At 36.7% G+C, this 14,331-nt stretch overlaps 1 protein-coding gene across 1 annotated transcript; it reads left to right on the top strand.

Moving 5' to 3' along the window:
* Positions 1-5,219: 5,219 nt before the first annotated feature.
* On the top strand, positions 5,220-14,103 carry LOC149839359 (uncharacterized). The gene is made up of 3 exons (XM_090004090.1): positions 5,220-6,180; positions 12,010-12,282; positions 13,527-14,103. Exons 1-3 carry the CDS (start codon positions 5,401-5,403, stop codon positions 13,791-13,793), a joined length of 1,320 nt encoding a protein of 439 aa, XP_089860216.1. The 5' UTR covers positions 5,220-5,400; the 3' UTR covers positions 13,794-14,103.
* Positions 14,104-14,331: the final 228 nt, after the last annotated feature.

The following is a 14,331-nucleotide window of genomic DNA, read 5'->3' as shown; positions in this document are numbered from 1 at the left end:
AGTCCATAAAAATCTTGGTTTACACCTTAGTTTTCATATTTTCAGTTCTCATATTCTAGCAACTGTATGACAAACCATTCAACGACATCATTTGTTTGCTATGTGACACTAGCGCATCAGGCTCTGTAACTCTTAGCTAGGGGTGTAACAGAGTTGGGTTCAGTTTGGGTCTTATCAAACCCGATTCTGAATCGGGTCTAAAAATAAGACCCAAACCCAACCCAATCTAATTCAGTTTCAGGTACAACTATAAATTGTAGACCCATATAGGGGTGTAACCGGACCGACTTTAGTTTGAGTCACAATTATGGAATCGACTTTAAAGATAAGACACAAACCCGACTCAATCTAATTTGGGTTCGGCTACAGCTAGAAACTGTAGACCCATATGGGTTGATGAGTTCGAGTATACGTTGGGCCAGGTCTTTAGTAGACGTGTCTTGATTCAGTTCGGGTTTATGTATGGCTGAAAAAAGTAGCACCATATGGGTTGATGGGTTCGAGTATCCATTGGGTCGGGTCGTTAGTAGACTTGTTTTGATTCAGGTCGGGTTTATGTATGGCCGAAAAAAGTAGACCCATATTTGTTAATGTGTTCGGATGTTAATGGTCTGGGTCTCATCGGGTTCTAGTCTTGATATGATCAGCATTCTAGACCTAATTGCTTGCTAATAAAAAAACATGTAAATTAATGGAATCAACTGTTTGTTAAGAATATTATATGCTAGCAAAATAGAAGGTTAATATATATTATGAATAATGTCAAAAACTGAAAATAAAAATAATATCCACACCAACCAAACATTTTAAGTTGAAACAAGAAAAAAACAAAAAATGATATATCATATTCAAAATGTATCAAATTCAACGAGTTTTTGAGTATTATTTGGGGATTCGCTTGAATCTGACAATTTTCAGGATAAAAGGGCAATTATATGGAAAAATGAATTAAAGTTTAGATTTATAAAATGCAATGCATACTAATTATAAGTTTATCGACATCTTTAAATGTTTAATAGAATATGTAATATTTACTGATTAGAAACTTTCATATGGTTCGGGTACGGATCGGTTCAAGTTCAAAGGAGGCTGTTTGATTGCCCATAGAAAATAGTTTTAATGAATATAAACTTGTCAAAAAAGGGGCCCACACTTATTCTCACACCCTCTCAAGTCTCAACCACCTAATAACTAAAATTAAAATCATTCTGCAGAAAAATGACTTTTTAAACCAGTTTCTCCAAAATTTGTCAGAGTTCATGGGATCTGATAAAATTTCTGAATAAATTGTCAATAAAGTAAAAATGTCAAAGTTACAACTTTCTTTGCTGGAAAATGCAATCAATGAAAGAAAATTTTAAATGATAAAGGCTGAACATAACATGCTTTTGACAAAACAAAAAGTCAGATATGGAACTCACACGCTTTCAATTGCCCAAGACAACCCTTTATTCAACAATGGCCGGCATAGCATTTTTGAAAACATACGTTGCTTAGAGTTTTTGTGTAATGTGAGGCAAGAAGTCGCCACTCATCAAGCAACCTACCTATTGGCAACTTTGTATAAATCTAATATTTATAACTTGTATCCTACTACCTCCTATATCTATATATCTATATATATATATATATAAAGAGAGAGAGTGTGTTCAACATTACCAAAATACATCCAACAGAATATTGGATGAGAGAGAAACATAGGAGTATGGATGAGAGAGAAACATAGGAGTAAGACAGCCACAATCTAGATGGTGACCATGCAACCCCCCCCCTCTCTACTATGTAACTGAAGAGTCAGATACACATTAGACATGACCCATTGGCGAAACATTTCGAAATCGAATTTGATGCCCCTGAAAAAAATGTCGTTTCTCTCAGTCCAGATCACCCACCATGCTGAAAACAACCATACCCGCCACAATAATCTTCATTTTTTTTGTGCCGCAAAATCATGGGACCAAGTAAGAGGTCTCGAATAACAAGACTCGAACGAGTTTGAACGTGCACCCCAAGTTTGAAACAATAAGTCTAGAACACCGGGCAGATTGTTTCTCTAGAGAGAGAGAGGTACATGCCTGACGCTTCTTGTGCCTACTGCATGTTTATCCAACTTTGAAAAGATTGTTTCTATTTTTTCTAAAATTTAACCATACAAATGTGATCTACATGCTTGATTTTGTCGGAATCAACTTTTGAGTTGTCCCATTCCAGCACCAAGTTAGTTTTTTATAAGATTCAAAAATCAATGGTCTACAATTTTAAAAAATATAAGGTTTGGATGCGCAGCTCGTGTAAAAAAAGAAAGATTTTAGCCAAGGTTTTTGGCTGCCATTAAAGGGTCCAGTGGAAAAAAAGGCTTTAGTGGTAGTCGCAACTTCATGCTCCCGCATTTGATGTAACGTCGAACCCTACCCTGTATATATATATTCTTTAATTCTTTTCATAAGCATTTACAAGTAGTTGGAAATTGCTTTTTATTATGTGTAAAATTATAAATTATATGTTTATTAAAAGTATAAGAAATTATTTGAAGTGACACTATTTGTTGACATTTTTTGAATTAAGGTTGAAGAAAAACTAATCATGAAAACAAAATATAAAAATTTAACATAAAAAATCTAAATTATGACATAACCAATTAATTGCTAATTATATTGAATTGCTGATTAATCACAAGTTGCTGAAAGGTTGACCAATTTTCTATCCGGCTAATCACGATTTTTTGAGTTGGGGTCTCGAGTAAATGCTGAGGGCGCGAGTATAGGTCATTGTTGGGTTGATTGGCTTTTTTGCAATTTAAACTTAATTACATAAATTGTTTATTTAAAAATTTAGTGGTGTAATGGTTAGTGTTTCCTTTATTGTTAAAGAGGTCAAGAGTACAACTTTCGTTATATTAATAAATTTTTTACATTAATTATGTTTTATTTTTAGTCCTATGCATCTAGGGTCAAACTTACTATTTATGTTTATAGAATAGGGGCAAACTAATAATTTTAAAATAATAACTTTAAAACATGAGTTACACTGTTAATAACCCAAAAACAATCCAATGTTAGTTTATGATTGAGATAATTCGATTAAACAATAAAAAAAACTTTGATGGGCATTTGAAAACTCGCAAATGTTTGGTGTGCGACTAGAAACATTTGAGTGGTATTTGAAAATTTTCTTTTTCTTTTAATAGGCAAGCTCCGGGGTTCTCAAGAGGTTGAATAATATTTGGTAATGGTGATATGGCGTAGAAATGCTTTTTTGCTCTTTCATTTTTTGTTAATTATTTTTCTTAAAACTAACCTTATATATGTGATCTACAGGTAATTTTTATAGGGCTGCAAAAAAAACTGCCTAAATGAGTGATACTTGAGTCATAAATTTGTTTTTTTTTTTATCGAAAAGAATGATCTAAAAGCTGGTTACTACTATTTTGAACATTTTGAATCCATCCATAAGTCGGATTGGTTCAAAATTCAAAAAAGCCTATCTTTCTGGACCCGCGCCATGAAGATCCAGTATACATCTATACCATTGGGTTTTGAACCTGCAATGACCCAACACATGGGTGACTTGCACTAGACTTTGGTTTGGATTATTTTTCCTACAAAAATAAGATGAGATCCATTTTATTGTCTAATATAAGAATTTTTTATTTCCTTAGAAACCTCGTATTAATATTTTTTTTCAAAGGCAAATTGGGGTTAGGCAGGCTCCTTACCAGTTATACAATGATACCATTGGGATTTGAACTTGCAACCTCCCAAAACAAGGTGACATGCACCAGCTGCTCCTACCAGACAAGCGAATCCCCCGACCTCACCTTATTTTCTTGTTGATAAATAAGTCTCAATGATGAGGTTGAGAAACAAGACTAGCAGCTAGTGTGGTTTGTCTTGGCTGGGCTCGTCCAAAGCTCATTTGGGCTAGAAAAATATGCTCAACTAGTTGAACTATGAGCCTACTGGTGAAGTTTTTCCATGCCAAAGCATGAACAAATGATGCTCAGCTTGGCTCGGCTCATGTTTATCATTTTAAGCTTGCAAGTGATAGGTTTAGGGTTCGGATCTCATTGATATCACATTTGAAGAGAAAAACACTTTTTATTAAATTAATGAGTTAGCTTTAGCTCAACTAGGCTAACTCAGGCTCAAGTTCATCACAAACCCAAGCTCGGTATGGTTCATCACATGCTCAAGCTAGGGTTCATCTTGCATGAGCCTAACAACTCAAGCTCAGCTATCTGGGTTCTTCTACCAGACCTCAAGTCTAGGTTCAACATATGGTTAGCCTGATTGCCACTGTGTTCAGCCCGAGCTCAAACTTAAGCTCAGGCTACCTAGTTCTTGTTGAGCTCACCCCATTTTCTTTTCTTGTTGGCCAGCCCAGTTAAATGCTCGATCAGTAGTTGGGCTAGGCTGAGCCCAGCTGTCGGGCCGGGTTTGCAATGTGCAACTTGGGCCAAACTCGTATCGGTCCAATACCAGGTTGCCTATCAGGTACTCAACCCGATGTCCATTATGGATGTTAACGGTTTGGTTTTCGACAAACTATGACCAATATCATATCTGACTAATCGGATATTGGTTAATCAGAGTTGGAGTCGGATTTGAATTCAAATGAAGAAAAGTTCATAGTGTAATCCAAATTTTTACATGCAATAAGATACAAATATCCAACAAATTTGGATAATTGTTCTATTTGGTAATAAAATTCAAGACCATATTCGAAATCATCATAATAAGATATGATTTTGGCTTACCAAATCCTACTAAACCAAGTCAGATTCGATCAAATATCGGATAAAATCTGATCCATTGACACCCATGGACCACCCCTAGGATGGACCAAAAGGGCTTGTTTTGGAACAAAGTCTTTTCAGTTGTTGACCAAGCAGAGGTTGACTTAGGGGGGTTCGTCACAATTATCGGGGATATTCTAACATTTTATCACAAGATTTCAAAAAAGTAGTATTATCAACATATCGCCTATTTTAATTCACTTTTTTGTCCGATATTAACGGTATATAACGCGTTTTTCATATTTTTATATTTTTATTTAACAATTACCTTACGTCTTTTTATAATTTTGTATCCTTTATAATATCGATATTTTCCAGAGATTTCCCATCGAAACAACAAATCTTAATTTATAGCGACGTTTTTCTTACCGAGATTTTCCCGAGAACGGGATTTATGGCGATTTCTTCACCATCGACTTGGCCGCTCCAATTTCACATCCCACCAGTGCAAGAACAAAAAAACCCAACCGGAGATCTCGTCACGTTCTCTATTCCAAAAGAATGCATCTTCATCGTCTCTGGAGACCGATATTCCCATCTCTAACGCAAAGAATACAAGAGAAAGAAGTACTGCTTCCAACTTTCTAGTTGAATTCCGGCCCAAAATGGCACTACCCAATTCATCAAAACCCTCCAGAACTATCGTCCAGGGCCTCTCAAGATTATATTTCCACGGCCAAACCGCAAAGCCCACTTATGCAAATGGAGTTTTTCCCCACCAATTCTCATCAAAATCTGATTTGTATTCTTCATTTCACAGGATTCCCCAAAGAGACCATTGTGGTAGCAATCCTCCACATGGGTTTTCTTATTTGTATTCATTGGGCTCAGAGATTGCTTCAAACCCATCAAATAAACCTCAAATTTTCTCACCCATTTCAGAGAAGCTTCCCCTTAGAGGGTTCTTTAGATTTTACTCCCACCCACCTATCAAAAAGGGGTTTTCTCTAATGGGTCATTCTGATTCTAGGATTTTAACCACCAAATTCCCTTCTAACCAGTATCAAAAGGGCCTTCCCTTCGCAGAAAAGGTTGTTCCTTTAATGAGATTGAAACCATTGCCTTCAGAAATGCGAAGGAGGTTTTTCTCAGTTACGCGGAATTCAGAATCTGGTAAGGTTTTTAGTGGGAAGTTGTCAAAGTGGCTGGCTAGGCCTCTGGAGGCCGCTAGATCGACGGTTTCGGGTTATAGAGAAGCCGTGGGGCTCCACATTGAGGCGTTCTGGAAGAGGAATTATTTGGTGTTAGTCGGGGCGCTCGGCGTCGGATTATGCATTCTTCTATGGAGAATTATGTTTGGAATTGCTAGTTTGTTTGTTGGGCTATCTGAAGGCATGGCCAAGTATGGGTTTCTTGCTCTTGCATCTGCAATCGTCGCATTTGCGGTGAGATTTGAGCCTTGTAACTTTGTTAAACTACTTTTTTGCTTTCTATGTCCATGGATTTTCCAAATTGCGATTCTTTAGACCTTTTATGCACCATACTGGATTCTTGTTTTGTTTATTAGTGCTAAATTATGCTGTGTTGCTTTATGTATCTTGGCATTGTAAACAAGCCTACACTAAGTTCATGCATACCATTCTAGTATTTGGAACCTTACAGTGTGCATGGTGTGGGAGTTTGCATAAACATGTGCAACAACAGCGCTCATCTCATTTTTCATTTTCTTCAGCCTCTTTACAAAAGTAGAATTTATGCTGAGAAGAAGATCACAATGCTATAAATGTAGTGTTTACTTTTTCTCTTAGGCTCCACTTTTGGTTTTCACCAGCTACAAAAGTAGAATTTATATTGAGAAGAAGATCACTGTACTATAAACATAGTCTTTAATTTTCCTCTTAGGCTCCACTTTTGATTTTTCACTAGTACTAAAGTGCTTCTTAAAGATTGCAAGATGAGGTTCTCTAATGAAAATGTGTCATAGTACAAATAATGCCTCCATGATGCTTGATTTTCAGCTAGCATGTTTCTTGGTCCATACTTGGGGAGAGTGACCTGATATGCCCGATAAGTCTTCTATGGATTGAACATATATTTGTGCCTTTTTGGAACCATTAGTCAGAGGTGGCTGCAAAGCAAGAACAAAAAGGATTAAAGGAAGTGATATTGGACCGTCAAGGAACTATGGACAGTCAGAAAAAGCTTATCAAAGTTTTTTTTTTGAACCTAATGAGGAGTGCGTGGATAGCTAATGAAAATATCTTCGGAGCACAGGGAAGTGATGCAGGTTTGACTAAAAAGGCTTGTATATGATAAATGAACAAACGTAAATGAGCAAAAATAACCCTTTGTTTGAATGGATGTCATGAAGACATATTTTTGACTTATGAACGCCTATGTATGATGCTGATGCATTATAACTTGAAAATATTCTTGTTTTTTTACCAATGGCTATACATTATCTCAGAAACAAACCTGAACCAAGCTAGTTCTTGAAAGTTGATTTTTCGAGCTCAGAATTATAATAGTCTCTGATGGTATATATCTCCCTACTATGAGCCCAAAACCTAACAATCTTTTTACATTTTAGAGATCTCTCTGAATCCTACAAACTTTCCCTTTTGGTATTTTCATATTCCAAAGATATAGCGATAGAAATTGCACTTTGGAAAAGCTATGTGTGGCACGGACAAGCTGAGTTCAGAGCCAAAGTTAAGTGGCTCTGTAATTGTGTCTCAGGTTCAATCTTGCGATACCGTTGGATTGGTGTATTCTAGAAGCAGAGGGCCATTTAAATCCTAGGAGGCTGATTTGGTTGAATTAGGTTAGCAGACACTAGCGAAGTTTGTTGAAGATTTACAAGCATTTTTATAAATAAATAAATTTTCTCTAAGGTTAGGCATGTTTATTCTTTCTTACCATTAAGAAGGATAAGTTTTGTTTGTTCCCTATCTGGGATATTTGGATATTTTTTTCCAGTTATTGTTAAAGGTGGTGATTTTTTTGCCTTATTGCTTCATATTACTGAGTCTCTAGTTAAATTTTACTGTCACTATGAAAAAGTTTATCCTTAAGAGGACTTTTGAAATAGATCTAGTTGATAGAATGTCTTGCAATGTTTTGTTTATGGATTTCACAACCAAAGATCCTAAATGTTGCTTCCTCTCTTCAAGTTACTCTAAAATTCTATTGGATATGGGTCATGCACATTGGGTATGTTGCTGTTAATCTAAGCATATTGACTAGGGGTGGACATAGGCCAGGCCTGGCCGGACCTGACAGGCACAATCAGGCTCAGGGCAGCCAAGAGACCGACCCGACTCTTGTCGGTCTCGGGCTATGAAAATGTGCTGATACTAGCCTGATACAGAGTCGGACCCAGAGAGTTGGGGGGGGGGGGGGGGGGTTCGGCAGCCTTTGGCCTCTTCTCTTGCTCCCTGTGCATGGTGAGCCTCAACTGGTGGCCGGTGCCACCATCACCTTTGAAGCTTCAATATTTTGACCAACACCCGCAGTTTTTCCCATGGAAAACCTTCGACTATGAGAGAGAGAGAGAGAGAGAGAGAGAGAGAGAGAGAGAGAGAGAGAGAGAGAGAGAGAGTTGTCATGTCAAATCTGTAGGTCAGGGAATTCAACCTCCTATTATCTCAGCCTTTACAAATTTCTAGCCTCATGTTTCCCCAATTGACATGACTCATGAGAGTTGGATTTCATGTGGGCTGGAGGGAACTACATATATAATGTTTTTTAATTTTTTCAATTTTTGACTTTTGAATGATAATAAGAGCCCGAGTCAGGCTGGCACTAATACCCGAGCCTGACCCGATAAGCTATTGGGATATTCTAGGCCTGAATTTGTTTGGGCTGGGTAGTCAAGTGCTGGTCCAAGCCCAACTTATAACGGCTAGGTACCCGACGATTACCCGCCTGGTGTCCACCCCTATTATTGACCCTTCAATCATGGGCACAATCATTATTAACTTCTATAGTTTTGAATTTGGCATACTTTGATAGCTGAGTTTCCAAGTTAAGGTCCACCGTTCCTACAGTGTGTTGAATTTCAAAATCGTTACATTTCCATAAGCTTCTATAAGGTTGAAGTCATATTATGGAACCTGATTACACTAGTACAAGCATGGCCACTAAGGGCACAAATACAATATCCACTAGGGGCACAAAGTAGGTACTTAAAAAATATTAATTTTATTGAGGGATTAAATGCACAAAGAATGCATAATGCAGGAGGAATGAGAATCCCCTATATATACACAAAGAGCAGCCCAAGCTAGCCTTTACACAAAAACTCGTGGTTGAGTGTTTGTTATTGTGATCACCTCCCCATTCATCATCATTATATGCAATTATTTCTAATGAGGAAGAAGACAAAAAAGGCCTCTAAAAGTATAATTTTTAATGTATCTAATAATTCTCATCATTGCCTCCATATGAATTGAAGCGGGAGCATGCTGAAACTAACTTGTAGAATGAATTGCATGAGCAATATCCGTTCTGGTAATGGTTAGATAAGAGAGCTCCGATCAATTGTCTATAAGGCGTGGGATCCTCAAAAGGTTCTCTATCATCAATACTTATCTTCACATTAATTACTTCTGGAGTGCCTACTCTCTTGTTATGTGAAATTCCTGACTTGGAAATAATATAATTAGCAAATTTAGATTGAGACAAAAAAATATCTTCTAGGTGAATAGGCTACTTTTATTCTTAAGAAATATCTTAAATAACCCAAATCAGTCATTTCAAAACTATCTTTAAGAAACTGTGTTATATTTTCAACTCCCTGCTTATCTATTCTAGTGATGATCATGTTATCTATGTATAGAAGCAGACTCACTATACTTGCATTAGATTCCTTAACAAACAAAGTTGTGTCAGTAAAACATGATTTGAAACCAATATCAATCATAATCTTGCTAAACTTATAATACCAGGCCTTTAGAGTCTATTTTAAACCATAAAGAGTTTGTATAGGCGAAGAACTTTACCTTTGGGAATGTCCATACATGGAGGTCCTTCCATGTTCATTTAATTCACTAGTTAAAAAATTATTCTTTACGCTCATCTTATATATAAGTCAATTTCTAATAGTGGCTATAACAATAAGGGTTCTAATGGTAGTCATTTGGGCAACTGAAGCAAAAGTCTTTTCATAGTCTATTCCATACTCCTAAGAATATCCCTTGACACTTAATTTTGCTTTGTATCTCTCAAGGGTTTCATCACTTTTTTGTTTTGACTTTATACACCCATTTAAAACTTATAGGCTTCTTTCCTATTGCTGTATTTTTCAAGTTTTTCCCTTTTCTAAATTTTTTAATTCTATTCTTATAGCTTCAATCTATTTTGGATACTCCTTGGCTTGTATATAGGAAGTCGGTTCAAAATGTGAGTGAATGCGAGCAAGGCAAGTACGATACTTAGGTGAAAAGGATTCATATGAGACATTTTTTGGGGCCTTAGATATTCCAGATGAATGCCTAGGTTGAGTATCTTCTTTCTTAGAGTATTTTTCAAGTCACATGGAAGCTTTTTATTCCCACATCTAGAATATTGTAAGGTTTTTCAATATTAGGTTGATCTTCTACATGTTCATCATCCTCACCATTAGATTGTTCAATGTTATCAACAACCATAGACTCATCATGGGTCTCACAATTACAACTATCATCATTATGATTTTCAAGAAAGTCAAGCAAAAAAGAGTATTCTAAACATTTTCTAAATCAAAACAGTTTTCATTTCCACTAAAGGATACATTTCGAGAAACATATATTTTATCATTTTGAGGATCAAAACACCTATACCCTTTTTGGTTTTCTCCATATCCCAAGAAAATATATGGAATAGCTTGAGGAGAAAGTTTGTCTCTATTATGAGATAAAACAAAACATTTGCATCAAAAAACTCTCAACTTAGAGTGGCGGGGTATAAGGCTATTTTTTTTTTCAACTGGAGATATATTTTGTAAAGATGAGGATGTCATACAATTTATCAAATAAACAGCCATTAGGGCGGCTTCTGCCAAAAAATTTTTGAGAACATGACTTGAAATAAGGTTCTAGTGGTCTCTATGAGATGCCTATGTTTTCTTTTTGCTAGACCGTTTTGTTGACTATGAGGATAAGACCTTTGATGTGAAATACTGTCCAAGTTAAGATAGTTTTTTATTTCATTTGATAAAAATTCTTTCCTCGAATCGGTACGAATAATAGAAATGTTGCCATTGAACCTATTCTTTACCATGTTACAAAACTTTTGAAAGTACATGAATACTTTAGATTTACGCTTAAAAAAGTAGACTCAAGTGTATCTAGAAAAGTTATCAATAAAGACAACAAAATATGAGTATCCACTTTTTGATATAACCGGTGCGGGACCTCAAATGTCTGAATGAACAAATTAAAATGGTCTAGAGGAAACAAAAGCCCTTTCATAAAAGGATAAAGTTTGCATTTTGCCAATAATACAATCACTATAATCAAAATTTTCAACATTACAAAAATTTTTCAATTTTGAAAAATGATATAACTTGGAAGCACTAAGATGTCCTAATTTTCTATGCCATAAAATTACATCTATTTTTTGAACATTACAACAAAATGTATTTTTGAGAATTTCCAAAAAGTCCATGTAGTAAAGGCCTTCTTCTCTATGGCCTCTGCACCCAACAACCATTTGATGAGAAGAAGACATTACATCTATAGTCTGAAACTTGAGAAACAAACAAAAGATTTAAATTTAATTTTGGAACATATCTAATTTTGGAAATGATGTTTTTTTGAACTTTCAATAGATTTTTCAAAATCCCCAATTCCTTTGGTTTTAAGGGAAGTACCATCGATGGTAAAAACATTATACATTGGAATTTGGTTGGCATTCAGACAAGATATCACAACTAGGGGTCACATGAAAAGAAACACCATAGTCTAAAAGCTAAGGAGATATACCGGGATCCTAAAAAGGATGAAACAGCAACTCTGGTTAATGAAAACCATCATTTGAGAAAAGGTTGAAGAGTTTTCACAAATTGTGGTAAGGACATGTTTCTGATCAAATTTTCTCCATTGCCTCCCATGTCCTTGGCTTTTTGAGGCGGTCCAACAGAGGCAACCTTTTTCTCTCTCTTTTCTTCAACTTGTGACACAAACTTAAAAATAGTTTTGCATGCTGTTGAACTATTTATTGCTTTGTTATGTACCTGTAGCAATGTCACGATTGAGAACTGAAGCCTATGTTTCATTTCCAATTCTTCACAGGGTATCTATGCTCGCTCAAGATTTACTGTTAATCCTGATAGGATTTATAGAATGGCAATGAGGAGGCTGAATACATCAGCTGGAATTCTTGAGGTTATGGGTGCTCCTCTATCAGGGACAGATGTTAGAGCATATGTCATGTCTGGAGGTGGGCTACGTGTGAAAAACCTTAAGCCCAGGCTTAGTAGCAAGCGTTGCTTTCTCATATTTCCAATTCGAGGCTCTGAAAGAAAGGGTCTTGTGAGTGTTGAAGTCAACAAGAAAAAAGGAGAGGTTTGTTCTGTGCTTCCGATGCTTGTAAAGAAATTTCTGCTATATTAGGAATTGATGAAATTGCTTTTCACATGGTACAGGTTGCAAAACATTATATGCTTTGAACTGGTTGTCTCTTTCTCCTTTTGTGTGACTTTCCTCTGAGATGTCTTGAGATTGGGTGTGTGTATATTCCTTTTAAGGTCTAGATTCTGGTATGTTGAGCGGATTGAATCATGAAAAGATCATGAACATGATGCCTATTGCTACAACTTTGTCTGTCCATTTTAATTAGTACTGCAAGTTTCTTCCTGAATTGGTTTCTGATTGCCTGGTATTCTGAATGGCAACTCAACTTGATACTCAAAGGTTCTTCCACCTGAGTTTTCTCAGGCGACACTTTTTTCAAAGTGACTGCTTGGTTGCTTTCTTATGTATTTGACCATTTTGGTTTGTCTCAGTTTGCAGTAAACATGGACCGGTTGGTCAAAATTTCAAACATTACTCCATTAGTTTAGCAGGTTAAAAAGGGACCAAGGATGCAACTTGGGGTTGTGTTAATTGTGTATCTTCTTGAGTTTGACCCTGTTAATGTACATTCTGTAACAAGCAAAGCGCATGTGAGGTGACATTCACTCTGCCAGCCTAGGCATGGAATTGATGACCGAGTCTGAGTTGCTGAATCCATGTCTAAGTCAATCTAGCAAGGCCAAGTGGGCTTAAATCTCAACAATCCTGGAATTGGAATGTGTCTCGGGCTATAAATCATCCATATCTTGATAGTTCTTCAAATGATCATCTTGTTACTACTTTCGCATGAAGTAGATGAGTGGCATGCTGCATTTCCAAATTGCCAACTTCAGTGGAGGTCATGCATACACGTATGTGAAAGTAGCAACAAAGCCATCTTTGGTTTGAACTAGCACAAACTATTTAAGATGTTATTGTTTGTCATAAAGACTCGAGTTTGCAGATCATGGGATCTACTCAAGTTTAGTTGCATAACCTTTTATTGCTTCTTTTTCTTTTCTGTAAGTTTTGTATTAGTTCGCACCTCAAAGAGACGTTCTAAAAAAGGTCTGTTATGACATTGACCAGATCTATTGCTTCTTCCTCTACACACTTAAACCTTCAGTGCCTCCATTTTGGCATGCATCATATGACTGATAACTCATGGTTAGGACTTTGTGGTCGATATACTTCATGAAATGTATGTTTTTTTCTTCAAATTTTCATAAATAATTGTATGTTGCATTTTTTGGCAGTATGACATGAGATTGCTTGCAGTAGACATTCCTATGACTACTGGTGTGGACCAACGTTTGTTCTTGGTTGGGAACGAGGAAGAATACAAGATTGGAGGTGGTTTGATATCTGAACTAAGAGATCCCATAATCAAGGCGATGGCAGCAGAGAAGGAATTTGAAGATCTGGACCAGAAAGAAGAGGAAGAGGATGCGGAAAGAGAATTGCAGGAGGAAGAACGAAAAAGGCAAGAAGAGATTGAGAAACTTGAAAGAGGTAGTTCATAGTCAAGGCTAAACGTTGTTCCTTTTTTATCGAATTGTAATCTTCATGAGTTTTTCTTCCCTCTTTTGGTGAGAAATGCTTCTGAAAAAGTCCAAGTTATTGAATAAATTCACAGCCCTTTGACCTTGAGTTTTTACGTTTCCATCACTCTGAACAGGTTGCATGGTGTATAAGGGGTTGCACATATGCTAGAATTCTGGTCTGCTTACTAGTTATGCAGGTGGATAAAATGCGATATGATGACATTTTTCATTTCCATTGATCTTACAAGACACATTTATTGAATGAGATCTTTATTTTCCACATTGTACATATTTGTTGGTTCTGTTATTCCTTCTTCTGGTCCTTGAATCAATGCGCAAAGCAGTGTAGAGGTTCTTGTTCTTCATGGAGGCGAGGTGGGGCGGGGCCCCGTTTCCCCTCTCGGTCTATTGTCATCACTTAAAAGGATTGGGGATGGGGCGAGGAGGGGCAAGGCGGGGATCGGGGCTGGGACGGGGCAGGGGAAAGTGTAAGTCCATCCCCGCCTCCATCCCCACA

This window comes from Nuphar pumila, chromosome 4 (genome assembly GCF_984573655.1).
Source record: "Nuphar pumila chromosome 4, dmNupPumi1.hap1.1, whole genome shotgun sequence".
Classification (NCBI taxonomy): domain Eukaryota; kingdom Viridiplantae; phylum Streptophyta; class Magnoliopsida; order Nymphaeales; family Nymphaeaceae; genus Nuphar; species Nuphar pumila.
The sequence above is the reverse complement of the archived record's forward strand: the minus strand, read 5'-3'. Positions and strand labels throughout refer to the sequence as shown.